Source organism: Neofelis nebulosa, chromosome 7, assembly GCF_028018385.1.
Source record: "Neofelis nebulosa isolate mNeoNeb1 chromosome 7, mNeoNeb1.pri, whole genome shotgun sequence".
NCBI classification, from domain to species: domain Eukaryota; kingdom Metazoa; phylum Chordata; class Mammalia; order Carnivora; family Felidae; genus Neofelis; species Neofelis nebulosa.
Genome location: NC_080788.1, coordinates 33,156,715 through 33,179,761, shown reverse-complemented (window position 1 = coordinate 33,179,761; position 23,047 = coordinate 33,156,715). Strand labels below are relative to the sequence as shown.

The 23,047-nt window shown below is 38.6% G+C and overlaps 1 protein-coding gene across 2 annotated transcripts in view; it reads left to right on the top strand.

Moving 5' to 3' along the window:
* Window positions 1–23,047, top strand: part of REC114 (REC114 meiotic recombination protein) — a 108,243-nt gene that overhangs the window by 21,209 nt on the left and 63,987 nt on the right. For both annotated transcript variants that reach the window (XM_058737108.1, XM_058737107.1), the window contains exon 2: window positions 1,845–1,934. In XM_058737108.1, coding sequence (XP_058593091.1) covers window positions 1,845–1,934 — 90 coding nt within the window. The remainder of the gene's footprint in view (window positions 1–1,844; window positions 1,935–23,047) is intronic.

Genomic DNA, 23,047 nt, shown 5'->3' with positions numbered 1-23,047 from the left:
TTTGGGGGGTATTTTCAGGGTGTATATTACATTTCTAAAAAAAAATAAACTATCATGTTAACATATTGCCTCCTAAAGAATTTGTTGAGGGGCGCCTGGGTGGCGCAGTCGGTTAAGCGTCCGACTTCAGCCAGGTCACGATCTCGCAGTCCGTGAGTTCGAGCCCCGCGTCAGGCTCTGGGCTGATGGCTCGGAGCCTGGAGCCTGTTTCTGATTCTGTGTCTCCCTCTCTCTCTGCCCCTCCCCCATTCATGCTCTGTCTCTCTCTGTCCCAAAAATAAAATAAAAAACGTTGAAAAAAAAAAATTTAAAAAAAAAAAAAAAGAATTTGTTGACCAGGCTCTAGTTTTGAAAGCCCCTCTTGACTCCTAGCTATCCTTGTGGTTTTAAGTGGTCATGAAGCATAAAAGATAATCTATTTAAACTGTGGCAGGAAGAGTATCATACAAATAGCTGAATTCTTAATACTAGAAAAAAGGCAGAATAACAACCACTGAAGTTTCGATTTTAGCATACCTTCCTTGACATCTAAAAATCCTTCAAGTTGTTTTAAGGTTGGAATTTAAAGTGAATTAGAGGAAACTCATTAGGAAATCTTAAGTTTAAATATAGCATTAAAGCTGTAAACCCCACATATGAAACTATAAGAACATTATTTCTCAATAGAATGTAGTAACCTCATAAAGATATACTTGAGTTAGGTATGTGTTAATTGTTTTGAGCTTTGAGCATTGAGGTGAATCCATAATTTCATCTTAATATTTCTACAAGGATGTTTACCTTACAGTGTATGAAAACCACCTATACAGGGTAGCCACTTAAGACCCAAATTCTACTAGTCTGTATCTGTCAGTCATGTCCTCCTTGACATTTTGATTTCATTGCCTCAACTCCCTACGAAAACTATGGACCAAATTTAACAAGATAAAATATAATGAGAATAAATGCAAGGTCTTACATTGAGGTTCAGATGAAAATGAAAGTCTGATTTACCAATATAAGTGATGAAGTTTCAGGAAGTTTTGCTGATATCAGATCATTCTTCAAATGGGACTACCCCCTCAAAAGGTTAATGTGATTGTAGGCTGCATTAGTGCAAAAAATAAGAGATAGTTAGACCACACCAAGTGTATTATGGTCAGTTTTGGGCACCATATTTTAAGATTGACATTGACAAATTGAAGTTCATGCAAAGAAAAGCACCAGGTTTTGAGGGATTATAAAAATGGATTGTATGGCTGATGAAAGGAGGACTCTGAAGTCTCATAGCAACACTGTAGGGCATTATCCCCATTTTACAGAAAGCAAATTGAGGCTCAAAGATAATTAATGACTAATTAAAATGATACTGAAAAGTGGTTGGCTTAGGGCCCACATCTCCTTATTTTTAATCTAGTATTCTTTTCATTTCAAAATATATGTTTTAGTTATATTTTTTAAAAGCTGACTGTTAGCCCCTATAGAGGAGAAACTTGAAATGATAAGTAAATGATTACAGATCTGTAAATTTTTTTAATGTTTATTTTTTTTTTTAAGAGAGAGAGATAGAGTGCGAGTGGGGGAGGGGCAGAGAGAGAGGGAGACACAGAATCTGAAGCAGGCTCCAGGCTCCGAGCTGTCAGCACAAACTCCAACGCAGGGCTCAAAGTCATGAACCATGGGATCATGACCTGAGCCAAAGTTGGAGCTTAACAGACTCAACCACCCAGGCGCCCCTACAGATTAAACAGAAGGAAAAGAAATGTTCAGAGTAGGAAGCTCAGTGTGAGAAGATATTATACATTTATTGGTATTTCAGAAGTGTATTGTCTTATGCACATTTCTTTCACTTTTTCTTTTTCAAGGTTTTTGACTCCAGTGAAGAATCTGGGTATCTTGTTCTCACCATCGTTATATCAGGTCATTTCTTCATTTCCCAAGGACCCACACTGCTGGTAGGTTTTATGCATATAGTTTAATATGCAAATATATTTCTTTATATTTGTAGCTTTACATTAATTTTTGTACTCTCATGCTTCAGTCTTACAGAAATTCATCAGGTTCAACAAATTAAGCATTTATTGAATGTTCTTTAGCAGTAGGTAATACAGGTATACACTGAAGAGGTTTAGGGTTCTGTTTTGGGAATCAAAGTGGATCAAAGGATTGAGATTAACCAGTATTATAAAGGATTCTTAACTGGGGAAATTGGGTTGAGACCGGCTAAATTTATACAGAAATGTGTGGAGGGTTTTTCAAAGAAGGTAAAGAACATATGCAGAGGGATAGATTTGAGGAAATAGAAAATTTGAAACAGGCTATTATTAACTTACATAGCCCTCTATAAAACTAATTTTATAAAGGTGCATTTGTTCTTTATTCTGAACACACACATGTATTGTAGGAAGTTTTTGAAATGAAGAAATAAAGGAGAAAATAACATTCATTTTTGCTTGAAAGTTTGTCTGAATTGGTATTTAGAAACAAAATGAAGAAACAAGACAACTTCTAGTCAAAGAATTGTAAAAGAAAGGAAATATAAAGGAAGGTTATTACATCATTTACCTGTGAATAATATCTACATAGACATAATAAATTTGTACAGGTATTTACTGAATATCAACATAGGCATAACTTATTCACTTAACGGGTATTTATTGAGCAGTTATTACATAGTAGGCATTGTTCTAGGTGCTAGGGATATAGCAGTAAACAAAGACAGAAATCCTTATCATCATGGAGTGTCATCATTTTAGTGGGGAGAAACATCATAAACAAATAGGTCAAATAATAAATAGGTCAAATATAGTTAAAAGATATGAATTTTTGGTGGATCCCTTATACATTCTATTTTATTAGGATGGCAGCATCCCACAGTCGTGTATTGTGATGATCCGTCTCTCCACTTACGTGGTGTATAGCCTTATCCTTGAATGTGAAGTGACCTGCAAAGTCCTCTTTGTGTTCCTCCTGATTTTTAAAACTGTAGCAATGGTATCATTTTTGCTTTATTTACCACTGTTAGGGCTTGAATCATTTGCAGAAGAAAAGATGTCTTCTTTAGCTTTGAATGAAGGATATTCCAGATGGTGGACAGGGGGATGCCTGGTACACAGCTAAGTTTTCCTCTATGAATATTGTGAGACTTCACTGAATGATGACATTAAGGCAATTTTGCTTCCTGAGACATAGGAGGACATCCTGTGCTTTGTCTGCTCCATCTGTTTGTACCAGTGGTAAATGTTGTTACAAACTGATAGAGGTCTCTTTGTATCATACATGAAACGATTTTTGCAATGCAGTTATAAAACTAAGGTTATCAAATTCCAAAGAACCACTACTGAGAAATACAATGGTAACTCCACAGTTCGTTGCATGTTGCCTGTACATATATACCTTATATATTGGATAATACTTAAAAAAAAAAAAATTCTAGGTAGGCTTCATTCCCAGTATGGGGCTTGAACTCATGATCCTGAGATCAAGAGTCACATGTTCTACTGACTGAGTCAGTCAGGCACCCCTATTGGATATTACTTTTTAAAAGTCTTGCAATGCCTGGGTGATTCAGTTGGTTAAGCCTCCAACTTTGGCTCAGGTCATGATATCACGGTTCGTGAGTCTGAGCCCTGCGTTGGGCTCTGCACTGAAGCTCAGAGCCTGGAGCCTGTTTCAGATTATGTGTCTCCCTCTCTCTCTGCCCTCCTCTGCTTGCACTCTGTCTCTCTCTCAAAAATAAACATTAAAATTTTTTTAAAATCTTTATTAAATGCTTTGTTTTACTTTTTTTAATGTTTATTTATTTTCGAGAGAGAGAGAGAGAGACAGAGCACGAGTGGGAGAGGGGCACAGAGAGGAGACACAGAATCCAAAGCAGGCTCCAGGCTCCCAGCACAGAGCCCAATGCGGGGCTCAAACCCACGGACCACGAGATCATGACCTGAGCTGAAGCCAGATGCTTAACTGGCTGAGTCACCCACGTACCCCTGTTAAGCACTTTTTGAAACTCAGTTTTATTGGGGTATAATTTACATAAAATCACTAATTTTCAGTGTTCAATTTGATGTGTTTTGGGAAATGAATATAGTTGTGTAACCACCATCACAGTTGTGATGTAGAACATTCCAAATAACTCTAAAAGTTTCTGTGTGCCCTGTTGTAGTCAGTCCCCTCTGAGGGGGGGAATCTACCCTTCTACCCTCAGATCTTGCTTTCTGTACCTACTGTTTTGCCTTCTGTAAAATTTCATGTAAATGAAATCTGATAATATGTAGTCTTTTGTGTCTGCCTTTTTCCACTTAGCATAATGCTTTTGAGATTCATCCATATTGTTCACTCCTTTTCATTACTGAATAGCATTTACTTTATATAAACCTCATTTGCTTATATCCATTCACCTTTTGATAAACATTTGGGTTGTTTCCATTTTGTTAATATGAATGATGCTGGTATAGCCATTTGTGTACAAGCCTTTGTATGAACAAACGTGTTTTAATTTTTCTTTGATAAATTCCCAAGAAAGGAACTGCCGCAGGGTCATGTAGTACATCTGTGTTTATAAAATGCTGCACAGCTGTTTTTCAAAGTGGCATTCGCACAAACAATGTTTGGAGGTTCCAGTTGTTCCATGTCCTCACTAACACTTGGTATTGTCAGTCTTAAGTTTATTTTAATGGGTGTCTGGTGGCATCTCATGGTGGTTTTAATTTGCATTCCCTTAATAACTAATGACATTGAACAACTTTTTATGTGTTGACAGGTGTACCTTGGAGATACTGCAGGTTAAGTACTGAACCACTGCAATAAAATGAGCACAATGAAGTGAATCAAATGAATTTTTTTATTTCCCAGTGTATATATGTTAGGTTTACATTACACTGTAGTCTGTTAAGTGTGCCATAGCACTGTGTTTGAAAAAAAACAACAACAGTGTACATGGATGCCTGGGTGGCTCAGTAGGCTAAGCATCCGACTCTGAATTTCGTCTCAGGTCATGATCTCATAGTTTGTGAGATTGAGCCCCACATTGGGCTTTGCACTGACAGTGCAGAGCCTGCTTGGGATTCTCTCTCTACCTCCCTCTCTCCTCTCTCTCCTCTCTCTCCTCTCTCTCTCTCTCTCTCTCTCTGTCTCTGTCTCTAAGTAAATAAATAAACAAACATTTAAAAATTTAAAAAATAATGTACATACCTTAAATAAAAAATACTGTATGACTGAAAAATGCTAACTACCATCTAAGTTTTTGGTAAGCCATAATCTTCTTGCTGGTGGAGGGTCTTGCCTTGATGGTGATAGCTGCTGACTGATCAGGGTGGTGGGTGCTGAAGATTGGGGTGGCTGTGGCAATTTCTTAAAATAAGACAACAGTGAACTTTGCTGTATTGGTAGACTCTTCCTTTCACGAATGATTCCCTGTAGCGTGCAGTGCTGTTTGATAGCATTTTCCCCACAGAACTCCTTTCAAAATTGGAGCTGATACTCAAATCCTGCTGCTGCTTTATCAACTAAGCTTATGTTATATTCTAAATCCTTTGTTGTCGTTTCAACAGTCTTCACAGCATCTTCACCAGGAGCAGTTTCCATCTCAAGAAACCACCTTCTTTGCTCACCCATAAGAAACAACTACTTATCTGTTAAAGTCCTGTCATGATATTGCAGTAATTCAGTCCTGTCTTCAGGTTCCACTTCTAGTTCTCTTGCTGTTTCCACCACATGTGGAGTTTCTTCCTCCACTCAAGTCCTGAACCCCTCAAAGTACCCCATGAGGGTTGGAATCCACTTCTAAACTCCTGTTCATGTTGATATTTTGACCTCTTCCCTTGAATCAGGAATGTTCTGAGTGGCATCTAGAATGGTTAATTCTTTCCAGAAGGTTTTCAATTTACTTTGTCCAGATCCATCATAAGACCCTCTACAGCAACTATCACCTTACAAAGCATAGTTCTTAAATAAAACTTGAAAGTCAAAATGACTCGTTGATCCACAGGCTGCAGAATGACTGTTATGTTTGCAGACATGAAAACAACATTAATCTTGTCATACATATTCATCAGAGCTTTTGGGTGACCAGGTGCATTGTCAATGTGCAGTCATATTTCGAAAGGAATCTTTCTCCGAGCAGAAGGTCTCAACAGTGGGTTTCAAATGTTCAGTAATCCGTGCTGTAAACAGGTACGCTATCATCCAGGTAATGTTGTATTTATAGAGCACAGGCAAAGTAGATTTGCCATAATTCGGAAGGCCCTGGGATTTTTGGAATGGTAAATGAGCATTGGCTTCAACTTCAAGTCACCAGCTGCATTAGCTCTTAACAGGAGAGCCAGCCTGTTCTTTGAAGCCTTGAGGCCTGGTATTGACTTCTCTTTAGCTGTGAAAGTCTGAGACAGCATCTTCTTCCAATATAAGGCTGTTTCACCTACACTGAAAATCTTTTGTTTAGTATAGCCACCTTCATTATCTGAGCAGGATCTTCTGGATAACTTACTGCTTCACCTTGCACTTTTATGTTATGCTTTCCTTACACCTCCTGAACCAACCTGTGCTGGCTTCAAACTTTTCTTCTGCAGCTTCCTCACCTCTCTCAGCCTTCATAGAATTGAAAAGAGTTAGGGCCTTGCTCTGGATTAGGCTTTGGCTTAAGGGAATGTTGTGGTTGGTTTGATCTTCTGTCCAGACTGTTAAAACTTTCTCTATATCAGCAAGAAGACTGTTTCACTTTTGAATCATTCATGTGTTCACTGGAGTAGCACTGGTAATTTCCTTCAAGAACTTTTCCTTTGCATTCACAACTTGGCTAACTTGTTTGGCACCATTTGCTTGCACCTCATGTTTGGTACAAGTGGCCTAGCTTTCAACCTGTTCCAGCTTTCAACATGCCTTCCTCACTAAGCTTAATCATTTCTAGCTTTTGATTCAAAGCAAGAGATGTGTGACTTTTTATTTCACTTGAACACTTAGAAGCCATTTCACTGTGGGGTTATTACTTGGCCTAATTTCAGTATTGTTGTGTCTCAGGGAATTGAGAGGCCCAAGGAGAGGGAGAAAGATGGGGAAATGGCTGGTCGACAGAGCAGTCAGAACACACACAACATTTATTAAGTTTGCTGTCTTAGATGGGTGTGGCTCATGACTCCCCAGAACAATTATAATAGTAATATCAAAGATAACTGATCACAGATCACCCTAACAAATATAGTAATAATTAAATAATATGAAATATTGTGAGAATTACCAAAACATGACACAAAGACATGAAGTGAGCAAATGCTGTTGGAAAAATGGCACCAATATACGTGGCTTTGCACAGGCTTGCCACAAACCTTCCATTTGTTATAAAAACACAGTGTATGTGAAGCACAGAGGTTAAGTATTGCACAAAAGTGAAGTGCAATAAAATGATGTATGCCTGTATTTGCCATTTATATGTCTTATTGGTATAGTGCCTTTTTATATCTTTTAACCATTTTTAATCAGTTGTCTTTTTATGTTTGAATTAAAGGAGTTCTTATTCTGATTACAGCTCTTTTATCAGAAATATGTTCTGCAAATATATTTCTGTGGCTTACCTTTTTATTTCTTAACAGTTTTTTGATGAGCAGAAGCCTAAAATTTTGATGAAGTCCTTTTTTCTTTACTTTATGGCTCATGCTTTTTATTTTTGAGAGAGACCGCGCGCGCACACTCATGCTCGTGCTCATGCAGGGGAGGAGAAATAGAATCCCAAGCAGGTTTTGTACTGTCAGTGCAGAGCCTGATGGAGGGTTCGATCTCTCGAACTGTGAGATCATGACCTGAGCCAAAACTAACAGTTGGACGCTTAACCAGCTGAACCACCCAGATGCCCCTATGGCTCATGCTTTTTTATGCTGTTTTAGAAATATTTGTCAATTTGCCACGATTGCAATAAAAATTTTCTGTGTTTTCTTCTGGAAATGTTAAAGTTTTAGCTCTTACATTTAGGCTTATGGTCCATTATGAATTTTTAGTATTAGTTGATGACACTAATATTTATTAGGGCCCCTTCTTCCCCTTAATTAAAGCAATGGGTATTGAGAAAAATTACTATATTGTGAAATATGATCATGGATCTTAGGGAATCTACTTCTGGAACCATTGAGTTAATTTTTAATGTATGGTGAGAATTAAGGGTCTGGATTAATTTTTTTGCAAGTAGATAGCAGATGTTCCAGCACCATTTGTTGAAAGACTAGCCTTTGCTCATTGAATTACCTTGGTACCTTTATGAAAATCAATTTGTGATGTATGTGTGGGCATATTTCTGGACTCTCTTTTCTATTGATCTATATGTCTATCCTTTCTGCCAGGAAGAGACTGTCTTGATTACTTTAACTTTGTTGTAATTTTTGAAGCAGGTAGTATAATTCCTCCAAATTTGTTCTTCAAAGTTGTTTTGGCTATTTTAGGTCATTTGCATTTCCATATAAATTTTAGAATCAGCTTTCCTATCAAAAAACCCTGCTGGGGTTTTCACTGTGATGCTTTGATTCTATAAATCATTTTGGGGAGAACTGACATCTTCATAGTGAGTGAACATGTTATAATTATTTATATTCATTATTCCATTTGTTATATATACTTTTCCTCAGTGTTTTGAAGTTTTCACGATAGGTCTTGCACATATTTAACTAACTTTATCCATAAATACTTCATAGTTTTTATGTTATAAATATAATTTTATGAATCTCAGTGTCTAATAGTTTGTTGCTAGTGTGTAGAAACACAACTGATTTTTGACTTTGTATCCTGTGATGTTGCTAAACTCATTAGTTCCATAGCTTTTTTGTGGATGTTTTTGTAGAATTTTCCATATAGATGATCTGTTGTCAATACAGTTTTCCATTCTTCTTTCTAATCCAACTACTCTCCCTTGCCTCCCTCCTTTCTTTTCCCCCAGGTGACACTGGGTAGGACATCCTTTACAGTGTGAATAGAAATGGTGAAAGTTGACATCCTTGCCTGTTCCTGATCTTAGGGGAAAGCATTCAGTCCATTCACCAATAAGTATAATGTTAGCACTGAGGTTTTTGTAGATACCCTTTATCAGACTGAGGAAGTTCCCTTCCATTCTAGTTTGCTGAGAGTTTTAATCATGAATAGGAGTTGAATTTTGTTGAATGCTTTTTCTGCATCTACTGAGATGGATTGTCTTTATTTTTTTAGTTCTGTTGATGTAATACATTTTTAAAGATATCTAGTTTCTTATTGAATCTTCCTTTATCATAGAAGTATTTGCTTTTTAAAATAATATACATGTCTAAGTGATTAAAAATAAGAATGCATAGGGGCGCCTGGGTGGCGCAGTCGGTTAAGCGTCCGACTTCAGCCAGGTCACGATCTCGCGCTCCGTGAGTTCGAGCCCTGCGTCAGGCTCTGGGCTGATGGCTCGGAGCCTGGAGCCTGTTTCCGATTCTGTGTCTCCCTCTCTCTCTGCCCCTCCCCCGTTCATGCTCTGTCTCTCTCTGTCCCAAAAATAAATAAAAAAATGTTGAAAAAAAAAAATAAGAATGCATATTAAAAAATGTACCACCTAAATTAAATAACAATTTTTGTCAGTTCATACTATTTTTTTGACAGTATTTCTGGGGTTCCACAAGAACCAAAGTATAGAAGAGCAAACACATTGGAATTATAAAACATTTTAATTACAATTTTATATTGGTATTATATTTATACACCCTCCCCCCTCATGCTAATCTGGGTTGTGATATATTTTTAGAATTTTTCCCCTAAAAAGTAGGGACATAACAGCTATGGGAAGTTTTAGCCACTTCTGTTTTAGTAAGAGAATCCAGTTGTTGGCATAGATTAAATTGTGCTATATTTGTACTATCAAATCTTTGTGGAAGCTGCACAAACCTCTAAAAAAGTCATTTATTTCAGAGAAACTGATGGCTAGGGCTCAGTGACAGCTCCCACTAGATATGTTTTTGTAGAAATCCAGACAGGTCAACAAGGCTTTGGACTTTCTGCTTGGACCTGGCCCCTATTTAAACTTCATTTCCCTTAAATTTCTTGGTTCTCAGATTGTCACTTCCTGTTGAGGTCCATGGGAACTTAATGTTTCAGATTAAATGTAACTTGGTGCCCAGTAGTACAATGGATTTTCGTTTAGCTCGTTCAGTTAGCACTTGCACTCGGGTGATGATTCACTGTTAGAAGGCGCTATGCACACCTACCACTGGGCCGTTCTATTGTTATTTCTTAAGGAGGGTTAGTATGGCAAGAAGACAGGGAGACCTTGGCGCCATCCTCGTCCTGCCTTGGACTTGAGCTCAACAGGTTTTCCCTTTCCAGTCTTGGCACTTTGGACAGGTTCTCCTTTGGCTATTTTGGGCTTTTAAAAATTGTTTTTATATAATTGTAAAATGCACATAACATAAAACATGCCATTTTAACCATTTAAGTGTATTGTCCGCTGGTATTAAGTGCGTTCACATGATTGTGCAGCCAGGACTACTGTCCATCTCCAGAAGTCTTTTCATTTGCAAAACTGAAACTCTGTACCCATTGAACAGTAGCTCCCTACTTCTAGCCTAGCACCTGGCAACAATCATTCTACTTTCTATCTCTGTGAATGGTAACTAATCTAGGCACCTCATATAAGTGGGATCATACAGTATTTGTCTTTTTGTGACTGGCTTATTTCACTTAGCAGAATGGCCTCAAGCTTTATCCAGCTGAAACATGTATCAGAATTTTCTTCCTTTTTATTTCATTTTTTTTTATTAATATTTTTTGAGTAGGCTCCACGCCCAGGGTGGAGCCCAACATGGGGCTTGAACTCACGATCTGAGCTGAAATCAAGAGTTGGACGCTCAACCAACCGAGCCACCCAGGAGCCTATCCCTCCTTTTTAAAGCTGAATAATACTCCATTTTATGTGTATACTACATTTTGTTTATCTATTTATCTGTCAGTAGACACGGGTTCTTTCTACCTTTGCCTACTGTAACTAATCCTGCTATGAACATGGGTGTACAGATATCTCTGTGAGACTCTGCTTTCAGTTTTGCGGGGTGTATACCCAGAAGTGAGATTATTGGATCCTATTATAATTCTGTCTTAAGAAAAGAACTGCCATACCCTTTTCCCACGGTGGATACAGTATTTGAAGCTCCCACTAACACTGCACTAACACTGCACAAAGGATCCAATCTGGGCCAACACTTGTTATTTTGTTGTTGTTGTTTCTTTAGTTGAGGCATCATTGACATACCATTATTTAGTTTCAGGTGTATAATGTAATTATTTGATATGTGTATACACTGTTAAATGATCACTACAACCATCTGGTTTAACATCTGTCACCTTATATAGTTACAAAAAATTTTTTTTCTTGTGATGAGAACTTTAATAAGATTTATTCTCTTAGCAACTATTTAATATGCAACATTATTATTAACTGTAGTCACCATGGTGTACATTACATCTCCATGACTTACTTATTTTACAACTGGGAGTTTGTACCTTTTGACTCCCTTTTCTTATTCCTCCCCTGCCCCCCACCAGTATCCACTCCTGGCAGCCACCAATCTCTTTGCTGTATCTGTGAGCTTGTTTTTGTTTTTGTTTTTAGATACTACTTATAAATGAGGTCATAGGGTATTTGTCTTTCTCTGTCACTTATTTCACTTAATATAATACTCTCAGGTATATCCATGTTATCTCAAATGACAGGGTTCTTTTTTATGTCTAACAGCCTGGTCGTGTGTGTGTGTGTGTGTGTGTGTGTGTGTGTGTGTGTGTGTGTGTGTAACATTTTCTTTATCCATTCATCCACTGAATGGACACTTAGGTTGTTTCCATGGCTTGGCTATTGTAAATAATGATGCAGTGAACATGCACTTTCATTTTCTTTATTTAATAAAGCATATTTAATAGTTGCTTTTCATTTTCTTCAGATAAAATAACCAGAGGTAATATTGCTGGATCGTATGATAGTTCTAGTTTTAATTTTTTGAGGAACCTCCAGTGTTTTCCATAGTGACTGCATCAGTTTACATCCCTACCAGCAGTACACAGTGGTTCCCTTTTCTCTGTATTGTTGCCAACACTTGTAATTTCTTATCTTTTTGATAATAGCCATTTTAACAAGTACTAAGGTGATATTTCACTGTGGTTTTGATTTGCATGGTGTATGATCCTTTTAATGTGTTGTATTTGGTGTGCTAATATTTTATTGAGGATTTTTGCATCTATTTTCCTCATAGATATGTTATTGGCCCATGATTTTTTTTTTTTTCTTTTGGTGTCCTTGTCTGGTTTTGGTATCAGGGTAATAATGCTGGTCTCGTAAAAGGAGTTTGGAAGCATTCCCTCTTCTTCTGTTTTTTATTTTATTTATTTATTTTTTTTAAAGACTTTGAGAAGGATTGGTATTAATTGAATGTTTGGTAGAATTCACCAGTGGAGCATCCTGGTCCTGGACTATTGTCTTTTGAGAGGTTTTGATTATTGATCCAATCTCTTTACTAGTAGTTGATCTGTTCAGGTTTTCTTTTTCTTTTTTTTTTTTTCTTTTTTTTCTAATGTTTGTTTATTTTTGAGACAGAGAGAGGCAGAGCATGAACGGGGGAGGGTCAGAGAGAGAGGGAGACACAGAATCCGAAGCAGGCTCTAAGCTCCGAGCTGTCAGCACAGAGCCCCACATGGGGCTTGAACTCACAGACTGTGAGATCATGTCCTGAGCCGAAGTCAGACGCTCAACCAACTGAGCCACCCAGGTGCCCCTGTTCAGGTTTCCTTAAAAAAAATTTTTTTTAACGTTTATTTATTTTTGAGAGATAGAGCATTAGCTGGGGAGGGGCAGAGAGAGAGGGAGACACAGAATCTGATGCAGGCTCCAGGCTCTGAGTTGTCAGCACAGAACCTGATGTGGGGCTCCAGCTCATGAACTGTGAGATCATGACCTGAGCCGAAGTTGATGCTTAACTGACTGAGCCACCTAGGCACCCTTGATCTATTCAGGTTTTCTATTTCTTCATGATTCAGTCTTGGTAGGTTGTATGTTCCTAAGAATTTATCCATTTTTTCTAGGTTGTCAAATTTGGTGGCATATTGTTCACAGTAGTCTCATGATTCTTTGTATTTCTGTAGTATCAGTCATAAAGTCTCCTCTTTTATTTCTTTTTTTTTTTTTAACGTTTATTTATTTTTGAGACAGAGAGAGACAGAGCATGAACAGGGGAGGGTCAGGGAGAGGGAGACACAGAATCTGAAACAGGCTCCAGGCTCTGAGCTGTCAGCACAGAGCCCGACGCGGGGCTTGAACTCACAGATCACGAGATCATGACCTAAGCCAAAGTCGGCCACTTAACCGACTGAGCCACCCAGGCACCCCTTTTATTTCTGATTTTATTTATTTGAGTCCTTGAGTCTAGCTAAATGTTTATCAATGTTGTATATCTTTTCAAAGAACCAGCTCATAGTTTCATTGATCTTTTCTGTTGTTATTTTACCTTCTATTTCTTTTTTCTTTTCTCTTTCTTGTTTGCTTGCTTGTTTGCTTTTTTGACTACCTCATCCTAATAGGAGTGAGGTAGTATCTCAGTGTGGTTTGATTTGTGTTCTCTAATTATTAGTGATGTTCAATGTCTTTTCATGTGCATTTTGACAATTTGTAGATCATCTTGGGAGAAATATCTGTTCAAGTCTTTGCATATTTTCTGATTTTTTTTATATTTCTGTTTTTAATTTAAATTTTAGTTAATATACAGTGTATTGTGTACTGGTTTCAGAAGTAGAATTCAGTAATTCATCACTTATATACAGTACCCAGTGCTCATCGCAACTAGTGCCCTCCTTAATACCCATCACCAATCTAGCCCATCCCCCATCCACCTCCTCTATCAACCCTTAGTTTATTCTCTGTTGTTAAGAGTCTCTTGTGGTTTGTTTCCCTTTGTTCTCTTTCCCCCCTTCCCATGTGTTCATCTCTCTTGTTTCTTAAATTTCACATATGAGTGAAATCATATGAATTTGTCTTTCTCTGATTGACTTCTTTCACTTAGCATAATACATTCTAGCTCCATCCACGTTGTTGCAGATGGCAAGATTTCATTTTTTTTCCTGGCTGAGTAATACACACACACACACACACACACACACACACACACACACACCATATCTTTACCTGTTCATCAGTCAGAGAACATTTGGGCTCTCTCCATAGTTTGGCTATTGTTGATTGGGGTTTTTTGTTGTTGTTGTTACTGAAGTATATTATCACATTTAACACACACACACACACACACACACAGCAGCTGATGAATGCAGCTTCTTTTTTTACTAGGTCTTATGTGATTTTCTTTTTCTCCCTTGTTTCTTCTTTCAGCTTGGGTAAGTATAGGCTGAGCATTGTGAGTCTTCTTTAGGAGGAAGACATGGAATAATGGCCTTTCTGGGGCACATCGTTCTGCACCCTGCTGACCCTCACCCAGTCACCATTAAGTGCAAGATTGCCCCTGCCTCTCCTCAGTCCTGCTTGGCTCCTGCCCTCTTGGTGCTGGAGCTCCAGGTCAGAGTGAGTTTATCCTTCAGTGAGGTGTCATCTGTTTTCTCTTTCTCAAACCCTTTTAAAAAAATCTAGAATTCCTTGTACCCCAATGTTTATAGCAGCACTCTCAACAATAGCCAAATTGTGGAGAAAGCCTAAATGTCCATCAACTGATGAATGGATAAAGAAATTGTGGTTTATATACACAATGGAGTACTACGTGGCAATGAGAAAGAATGAAATATGGCCCTTTGTAGCAACGTGGATGGAACTGGACAGTGTGATGCTAAGTGAAATAAGCCATACAGAGAAAGACAGATACCATATGGTTTCACTCTTATGTGGATCCTGAGAAACTTAACAGAAACTCATGGGGGAGGGGAAGGAAAAAAAAAAAAAAGAGGTTAGAGTGGGAGAGAGCCAGAGCAAACTGAGAACAAACTGAGGGTTGATGGGGGGTGGGAGGGAGGGGAGGGTAGGTGATGGGCATTGAAGAGGGCATCTTTTAGGATGAGCACTGGGTATTGTATGGAAACCAATTTGACAATAAATTTCATATATTAAAAAAATCTAGAATTCATAACTCCTTTTGAGATATTTTTCTCCCATCCAAGTACTAACCAGGCCTGACCCTGCTTAGCTTCCGAGATCAGACAAGATCGGGCGCGTTCAGGGTGGTGTGGCCATAGACGAGATATTTTTCTAAAGTTAAAAACATATTCTGTATATAATTGTAGATCTATAAAGATCCACCTTTTATCAGCATCTCCCTTCTCAAGCTAGAAGTTGCAGAAACCAAAATTCTAAAGATATCCAAATGGGGGAAATTACTTCCTAAGACTTTAGCCTTTATTTCCCGCCACTCCTTTTTATCTCACTTGGTTCTGATCCAGAACAAGTGTCTTCACCTAAATAAAACTATGTCTGAAACACAGGAGTTAAATGGTCTTGAGACAATATAAATTCTGTCTTCTTGGGGAACATGGGTCATCCTGGAAGTGATGGCATTCATAGTTTTTGTTCTGTTTTCCTTTTAACTTTTCACACTCAGCCCAAATATTCTTCAAAAAGAAATTGTCTTTCTGTTTACCAGTAGAAATGTTAAATTCCTATTTACATGAACTCTGGAAACTTCAAACACTACTTCTAACCCAGTTTAAGAAATATTTGTTTAAGTCTCAGTCTGAACTTAATAATCTTCTGAGAGGAAAGACTCATCAGAGAGTTTTAAAATCAGGTTATTGTTCACACAGTTAAATTCTTTAAATTAGAACCAGTCTTTTCTTTGGCCATCTTTTCAAGAAGGATCAAGGACAACAGGGCTTTTGTAACTTTATTATCATCCCCCTTCCCACATTTGAGACCACTGGCATCAACTGTATCATTGTTTTTTTGTCTTTTATCTCCCCTCCAGAGAGAATTGGGTTAGCAAGAGTTAAAGCATTCCGCTGCTCTATTTTTATACTTTCCCACTTCTAAATAAACTTCAGCGCCTATGCGGTACTGGCCTGAAAAGTTACTGACTACTCATCTAAGAGGCATGTGCAGGGCTCCCTCCATCATGCCTCCCCTATCTCCCTGTGCTGCCTTTGGGGAACTGTAATCATTCCCACCACCTTCATTAGTGAGCTATCTGTGACTTACACATTAGACTGTCTTGCCTTTCCTCTTTTAAATTATCCATTGGGCTCAACTTGTCAATAAGTAAGAGAACAGCCTGTGAACTCCACTCATGACTACTCCAGAAAAAACAACTCTCATAGGTGCTGTAATTTCTCTCATCTCTGCCCAGACTTCCTCAGTCATCACTTTCCTCTCTTGTCTTCCCAACACTCTTTCCAGACTTGTTTAACAAGGATGGTGGTGTGTCTGTGCCAGTCTCACTTGCCAATTTCAGGTGGGTGGAAGGAGAAGGCACACTCATGCACAATGGTGTTCAAGTTCCTTGCTTAATTGGCAATGGGAATACTATTAGAAGTCAGGTGACCACACCTGACTGCAGTAGATACAGTGAATGTCAGCAGAGTCTCCCTCACTCTCTTGTCTGATGACACTGGTTTTTGCCAGGCTCTAGAAAAACTCACTTTTTGCTAATCCATAGCCTTTTATATGTGAGACTTATGTTGCCATTCCAGAAAAATGAATCAGTCAGCTTCTGATTAAGGAAATGTTGGCAAGTATTAGATTCACATCTGTATCTTTTTTTTTTTTTTTCAACGTTTTTTTTTTTTTTTTTTTTTTAATTTATTTTTTTTTGGGGACAGAGAGAGACAGAGCATGAACGGGGGAGGGGCAGAGAGAGAGAGGGAGACACAGAATCGGAAACAGGCTCCAGGCTCCGAGCCATCAGCCCAGAGCCTGACGCGGGGCTCGAACTCACGGACCGCGAGATCGTGACCTGGCTGAAGTCGGACGCTTAACCGACTGCGCCACCCAGGCGCCCCCACATCTGTATCTTTTTTAAGATGGAAAACTGTCAGGGGTGCCTGGGTGGCTCAGTCGTTTAAGCGTCCTACTTCAGCTCAGGTCATGATCTCGCCACTCGTGGGTTCAAGCCCCGTGTCAGGCTCTCTGCTGACAGCTCAGAGCCTGGAGTCTGCTTCGGATTCTGTGTCTCCCTCTCTCTCTGCCTCTCTCCTGCTCACACTCTCTTTCTCTCAAAAATAAATAAACATTAAGAAAAAAAAAGATGGAAAGCTGTCAGTGCTCAGGGGTTTCTGCAAGCTTTTCAGCATTCTGGAAACCCACAGTGTCTTTCACATTTTCTGTTGGGAAACTGGAGTTTTGTTGTTGGTATTATTGGCATTATCTTTCTAGAGTAAGAATATTAAATCTTTGAATGTATGGTGAAATCTTTTTTCTTTTCTTTTTTTTTTTAAGTTTATTTATTTTGAGAGAGAGAGAGTGCGTGTGTGCATGAGTCATGGAGCGGCAGAGAGAGGGAGAGAGAGAATCCCAAGCAGGTTCCACACTGTCAGCACAGAGCCACATATGGGGCTCGAACTCACAAACCATGAGATCATGACCTGAGCTGAAGTCAGATGCTTAACCAACTGAGTCATCCAGGTGCCTGAAATCTTTTTTTCTTGATTTTCCATTAGCTTTTTTGAAAATGATTTTAATTGGAGTGTAACTTACATAAAATAAAATGTACTCATTGAGAGCGTGGAGTTTTGATAAATGTGTATATACAGCCATATAAAGCATCATCACAAGCATGATATGGAACTTTTATTCCCCCAAATTCCTTCATGGCCACCCATCTCCATCCCCAGGCAACCACGTTCTTTCTGCCCTGCTGTTGCTGCAGATTAGTTTTGCCTTTGCTAACAATTGGTATAAATGGAATCGTATACTATGTACTCTTTCTTGTCTGGTTTCTCTTACACAGAATAATGTTTTCAAGACGGGTCCCTGTTGTTGTGTGTATCATGTGCTCTTTTATTGCTGGTTAGAATTTCATTTTATGAGTGTACTGCAGTTTGTTTATCCATCATCTGTTGATGGATATTTGGTTCTTTCCAGTTTGGGTCAATTATGACTAAAACAACTATGAACATTTATTTGTATACAAGTGTTTGTATGGACTGATGTTTTTTTTTAAATTTTTTTTTAATGTTTATTCATTTTTGAGACAGAGAGAGACAGAGCATGAATCAGAGAGAGAGGGAGACACAGAATCTGAAACAGGCTCCAGGCTCTGAGCTGTCAGCACAGAGCCCAACGCGGGGCTTGAACTCACGGACCGCGAGATCATGACCTGACTGAAGTCGGCTGCTTAACCAACTGAGCCACCCAGGCGCCCCTGGACTGATGTTTTAATGTGTCTTAAGTAATACCTAGGAGTAGAATTGCTGGGTCACATGGTAAATGAATATTTAACTTTATAAGAAACTACTGTACTGATTTCAAAGTAGTCCTATGATTTTTGCTTTCCCACCAGCTCTGTTTGTTAGTCCATGTTGCTCTACACTCTGGTTAACACTTGATAGTGTCGCTTTTTATAATAGCGATTCTAGTGTCTGCGTAATGTCATGTCATTGTAGTTTAATTCCCATTTCCTGAATGACTATTGATGCACATCTTTCATACACCTATTGTCCAGGTTAAGAAACAGAACATTTTTTGAAGTATAATTGACATATAATACTGTTAGTTTCAAGCATATGATAAAATGATTCAGTGTTTGTATATATTATGAAATAGTCCCCCAAATAAGTCCAGTTAACATTCATCACCATACATAGTTACAAAGATTTTTTTTCTTGTGATAAGAACTTTTAAGATCTACTCTTTTAGCAACTTTCAAATATGCAGTACAGTATTATTGACTGTAGTCCCCATGCTATACGTTACATCCTCTGACTTATCTTACAGCTGGAAATTTGTACCTAAGAAGGAGAAAAAAGAGAACATTTTGATCACCCCAGAAACCGCTCATGTTCTCCTCCAGTCATTATTGTATATTACCACCCTCCTAAAGGCTAACCACCATTCTGACTTCCAACAGTATAGATGAGTTTTGCCTGTTTTTATATTTTATTTTTTTTTTAAAATTTTTTTTTCAACGTTTTTTATTTATTTTTGGGACAGAGAGAGACAGAGCATGAACGGGGGAGGGGCAGAGAGAGAGGGAGACACAGAATCGGAAACAGGCTCCAGGCTCCGAGCCATCAGCCCAGAGCCCGATGCGGGGCTCGAACTCACGGACCGCGAGATCGTGACCTGGCTGAAGTCGGACGCTTAACCGACTGCGCCACCCAGGCGCCCCAATATTTTATATAAAATGAGTAAATACCTGGTCTCTTCTATACTTGGATTCTTTCACTCACTATCATACTTATGAGACTTATCCATATTGTATGCAAATATAAATTATCCATTCTCACTTTGGGAATATATCACAATTTACTTATCCATTGAATTGTTTATGGGTATTTGGTTAACTTCCAATATTTAGCTATTAGAAATAATGCTGCTGTGAATATTCTAGTACATATCTTTCAGTGAACACTTGTATATACTTTTGTTGGGCATGTAGGTAGGTGAGATGGGACAGCAGCTCTGCACTTAAAATTTTTTTTTAATGTTTATTATTGAGAGACGGAGAGAGACAGAACATGAGCATGGGAGGAGCAGAGAGAGGAGGAGACACAGAATCTGAAGCAGGGTTCAGGCTCTGAGCTGTCAGCACAGAGCCCAATGCGGGGCTCAAACTCACAAACTGCAAGATCATGACCTGAGCCGAAGTCCGACGCCCAACTGACTGAGCCACCCAGGCGCCCCAGCAGTTCTGCAACTTTAATGTGCACATGTATTACCTTGGCTCTTAATAAAATACCTGTTGTGAATCAGCAGGTTTTGGGTGTGGCCTAAGATTTTGCATTTCTTTTTTGTTTTGTTTTGTTTTGTAAAGAATTTATTTATTTTAGAGAGAGAGGGAAAGAGAGAATCTTAAGCAGGCTCTGTGCTTAGCACAGAGCCAATGCGGGGCTTGATCTCACAACCTTGAGATAATGACCAGAGCCAAAATCAAGAGTTGGACACTTAGCTGACTGAGCCATCCAGGTGCCCCCCCCTTTAAAATAAAAAAAAGAAAAGAAAAAATACAAATAAGTTTAAAAAATTAAAAAAATTTATCTTAGAATGGGGGAGAGGGACAGAAGGGAAAAGAGAGAATTGCAGGCAGGCTCCACGCTCATTGCAGAGCCTGACATGGGGCTGGATCCCGTGAACCCCAGGATCATGACCTGAGCCAAAATCAAGACTTGGACGCTCAACCGAGCCACCCAGGCACTGCTAAGAATTTGCATTTCTAACAAACTCCAAGGTGATGCTGTTGCTACTAATCCCTAGACACACTCAGGGATATGCCTATGTTCAGCTTTCGTAGATACCACCCAAGAGTTTCCAGTGTGATTATGTTCAAGTCTTACTGTCATTAATAATGTGTGAGAGTGGTTCACATTTTTGACAACACTTGGTATTGTCTTTTCATTTTGACAATTTTGGTAGGTATGTGGTGATCTCGTGATTTTAATTTATATTTTTCTAGTTACTAATGAAATTGTGTCCTTCTTATATTTATTGGCAATCTGGATATCCCCTTCTGTGAAGTATATGTTGAAATCTTCTGCTCATTTTTCTATTGGATTATCGTTGATGTAGTTTTTACTTCTGCTATTACACTTATTATTCTTCTGTTAACATTTTTTTTTAATTAAAAATTTTATTTTTATTTTTGAGGGTGAGAGAGACAGAGCACGAACAGGGTAGGGCAAAGAGAAAGGGAGACACAGAACCTGAAGCAGGCTCCCGGCTCTGAGCTTGTGCGCACAGAGCCTCATGCGGGGCTCGAACTCATGAACCGCGAGATCATGGCCTAAGCTGAAGTCGGATGCTCAACCGACTGAGCCACCCAGGTGCCCCTAAATTTTTTTTAATGTTTATTTTTTGAGAGAGAGCGAGAGAGAGAGCGCGCACACGAGTGGGGGAGGGGCAGGGGCAGGGGCAGAGAGAGAGGGAGTCACAGATTCCAAAGCAGGCTCCAGGTTCTGAGCTGTCAGCACAGAGCCAGAGGCAGAGCTCGAACTGATGAACCTCAAGATGATGACCTGAGCTGAAGTTAGACACTTAAACAACTGAGCCACCCAGTCGCCCCATCCTATTAACACCTTTTCATTCTGTTACGTCTCTTAGTCGTCTTATTCTTTTCTTAATCAATCTTTCTTTCTTTCTTTCCTTCCTTCCTTCCTTCCTTCCTTCCTTCCTTCCTTCCTTCCTTCCTTCCGCTCCCTACTTATTTCTATTGACTCTTAGCCAGACTTCAGTCTGGTATACAAGATCTGATCTGATATCTCTGGTTTCAAAGAACCTGTTTTTTAAGTTTTTATTAAATTTCATAAAATGCAATGTTAATTAAAATTTCTGTTTCCAGGGTTTTTTCAAAACTGTATGCCCTTGTGTGTATCTTGAGTGTTATATTTGCCTTTTTTCCTTTTTTGCTACAGAACAATTTCATAGACCCAGCATGTGTTTTTTTTTCTCCTCCTCTCTCTGTTTACCTCTTCCCATCCTCTTTCTCCTCTTCTTCCTTCTCTTCCTCTTTCTCCTCCTTTTTTCTGTTTTATTAATCCTTATGCTTGGAGAAGTCTCATCTAGGGCTTGGGGGTGGATTCATTTGCAACAACCTCACTGTCCTTGGATACTAATAGATTTTCCTTTCAATTATTACGTAAGTGACCTGGTTGATAGAAATTTATGTTTCTGTTCATCTACCCAGAAGCCTAAGAGGAGTAGATTGGGAGCCTGTCCTAGCAAGGAGTGTTGTCTCCAATTTCTTCTATGAGGAATTAAACTCATTCAGAAGCTACGAGGCTAGCTTTTGCTAGCCGCAAGGCCAACAAAAAATATTATACAACTGTAATGTTTCATCCACCTTCCTAGTAGATCTGCCCACTGTTTCTGGGAGAAATTGCTAGATTTCCTAAACCATTGTTTGGTATACTGCAGTGCATATCCTGGGGTACATTGTTTCCAAAACTTTTGGCTAGTACAACAGATTTCACATGAAAGGTTTCTTATTTTTTTCCCATGGTGTGCCTGTTCCCTAGCTCTTGCCCTTCTTCTTAATGGTGTTTTTGCCAGTATCTCCTCTACTTTCTCTCTGACTCACAGCTCTCCTTTCTCAGGAAGATAAGTCACTAGTCGACTCTTAATATCTTTCTTCCGTCCCAGATTTATCTTTCCATGTCTTGCAGAAATTCTTCAGTTTTGTCCTATGAATCTCATCCATTCCTAGTTTCTAACGTTGGTATAGTTCTCTCTTATTTTAGATTTGTTTTGGCATTTTAATTGTGATGAGATGAAGGTGATGAGTTTAATGCCACTATTCAAGATGTTCTCATAACTGGGAGTATAAAAACCTTTTAGGTAATTTTTATGATTTTTTCCCACTAAAATATTTTATTCCACCAAAATGGAATAGAGTAACACCATAAAGTAACAAACATAGAATTAAAGTTTTGCAATTTTCTGTGAGGCTTGGTTGTTCATTGTATCTCAGGTGAGTCTGTATTAGTAATTGGGTGATCTTCTATTAGTGGACTGGAATATCCAAATATAAATCAAGAACATTTCTGTACTTGAAAGTACTTAACAGACTATACTGGATCAGACAGATGAGGCACTCTAAATGGGTGATCTTTGACCTAAGCCTGAGTTACTTTGTTATACTAAGTGTTTTGTGGTGAGTGAGTGTATATATCTAGCTTCACTGATAAGGTAATGGCTCTGATAGGGAATTTAAGGGCTTATCTAGCCTGCTTTGCTTTTAAAACTATAATTATACTTTTGTTATGTTGGATTTTACTGGGGCTTTTCTGTGTATTTCTTGTCCTTCTTAAAGGACTCATTCATGACAGTAATTTGTAAAAAAGCTTCTATTTTGTATTTAGTATGAAAACTCATAAGCATGTACAGCCCGTAATACTGATCATTTCTTTTTCTCTTTTCTCTAAAGTGAGTCATAACTTTGGAATGATGCTTTTGAAG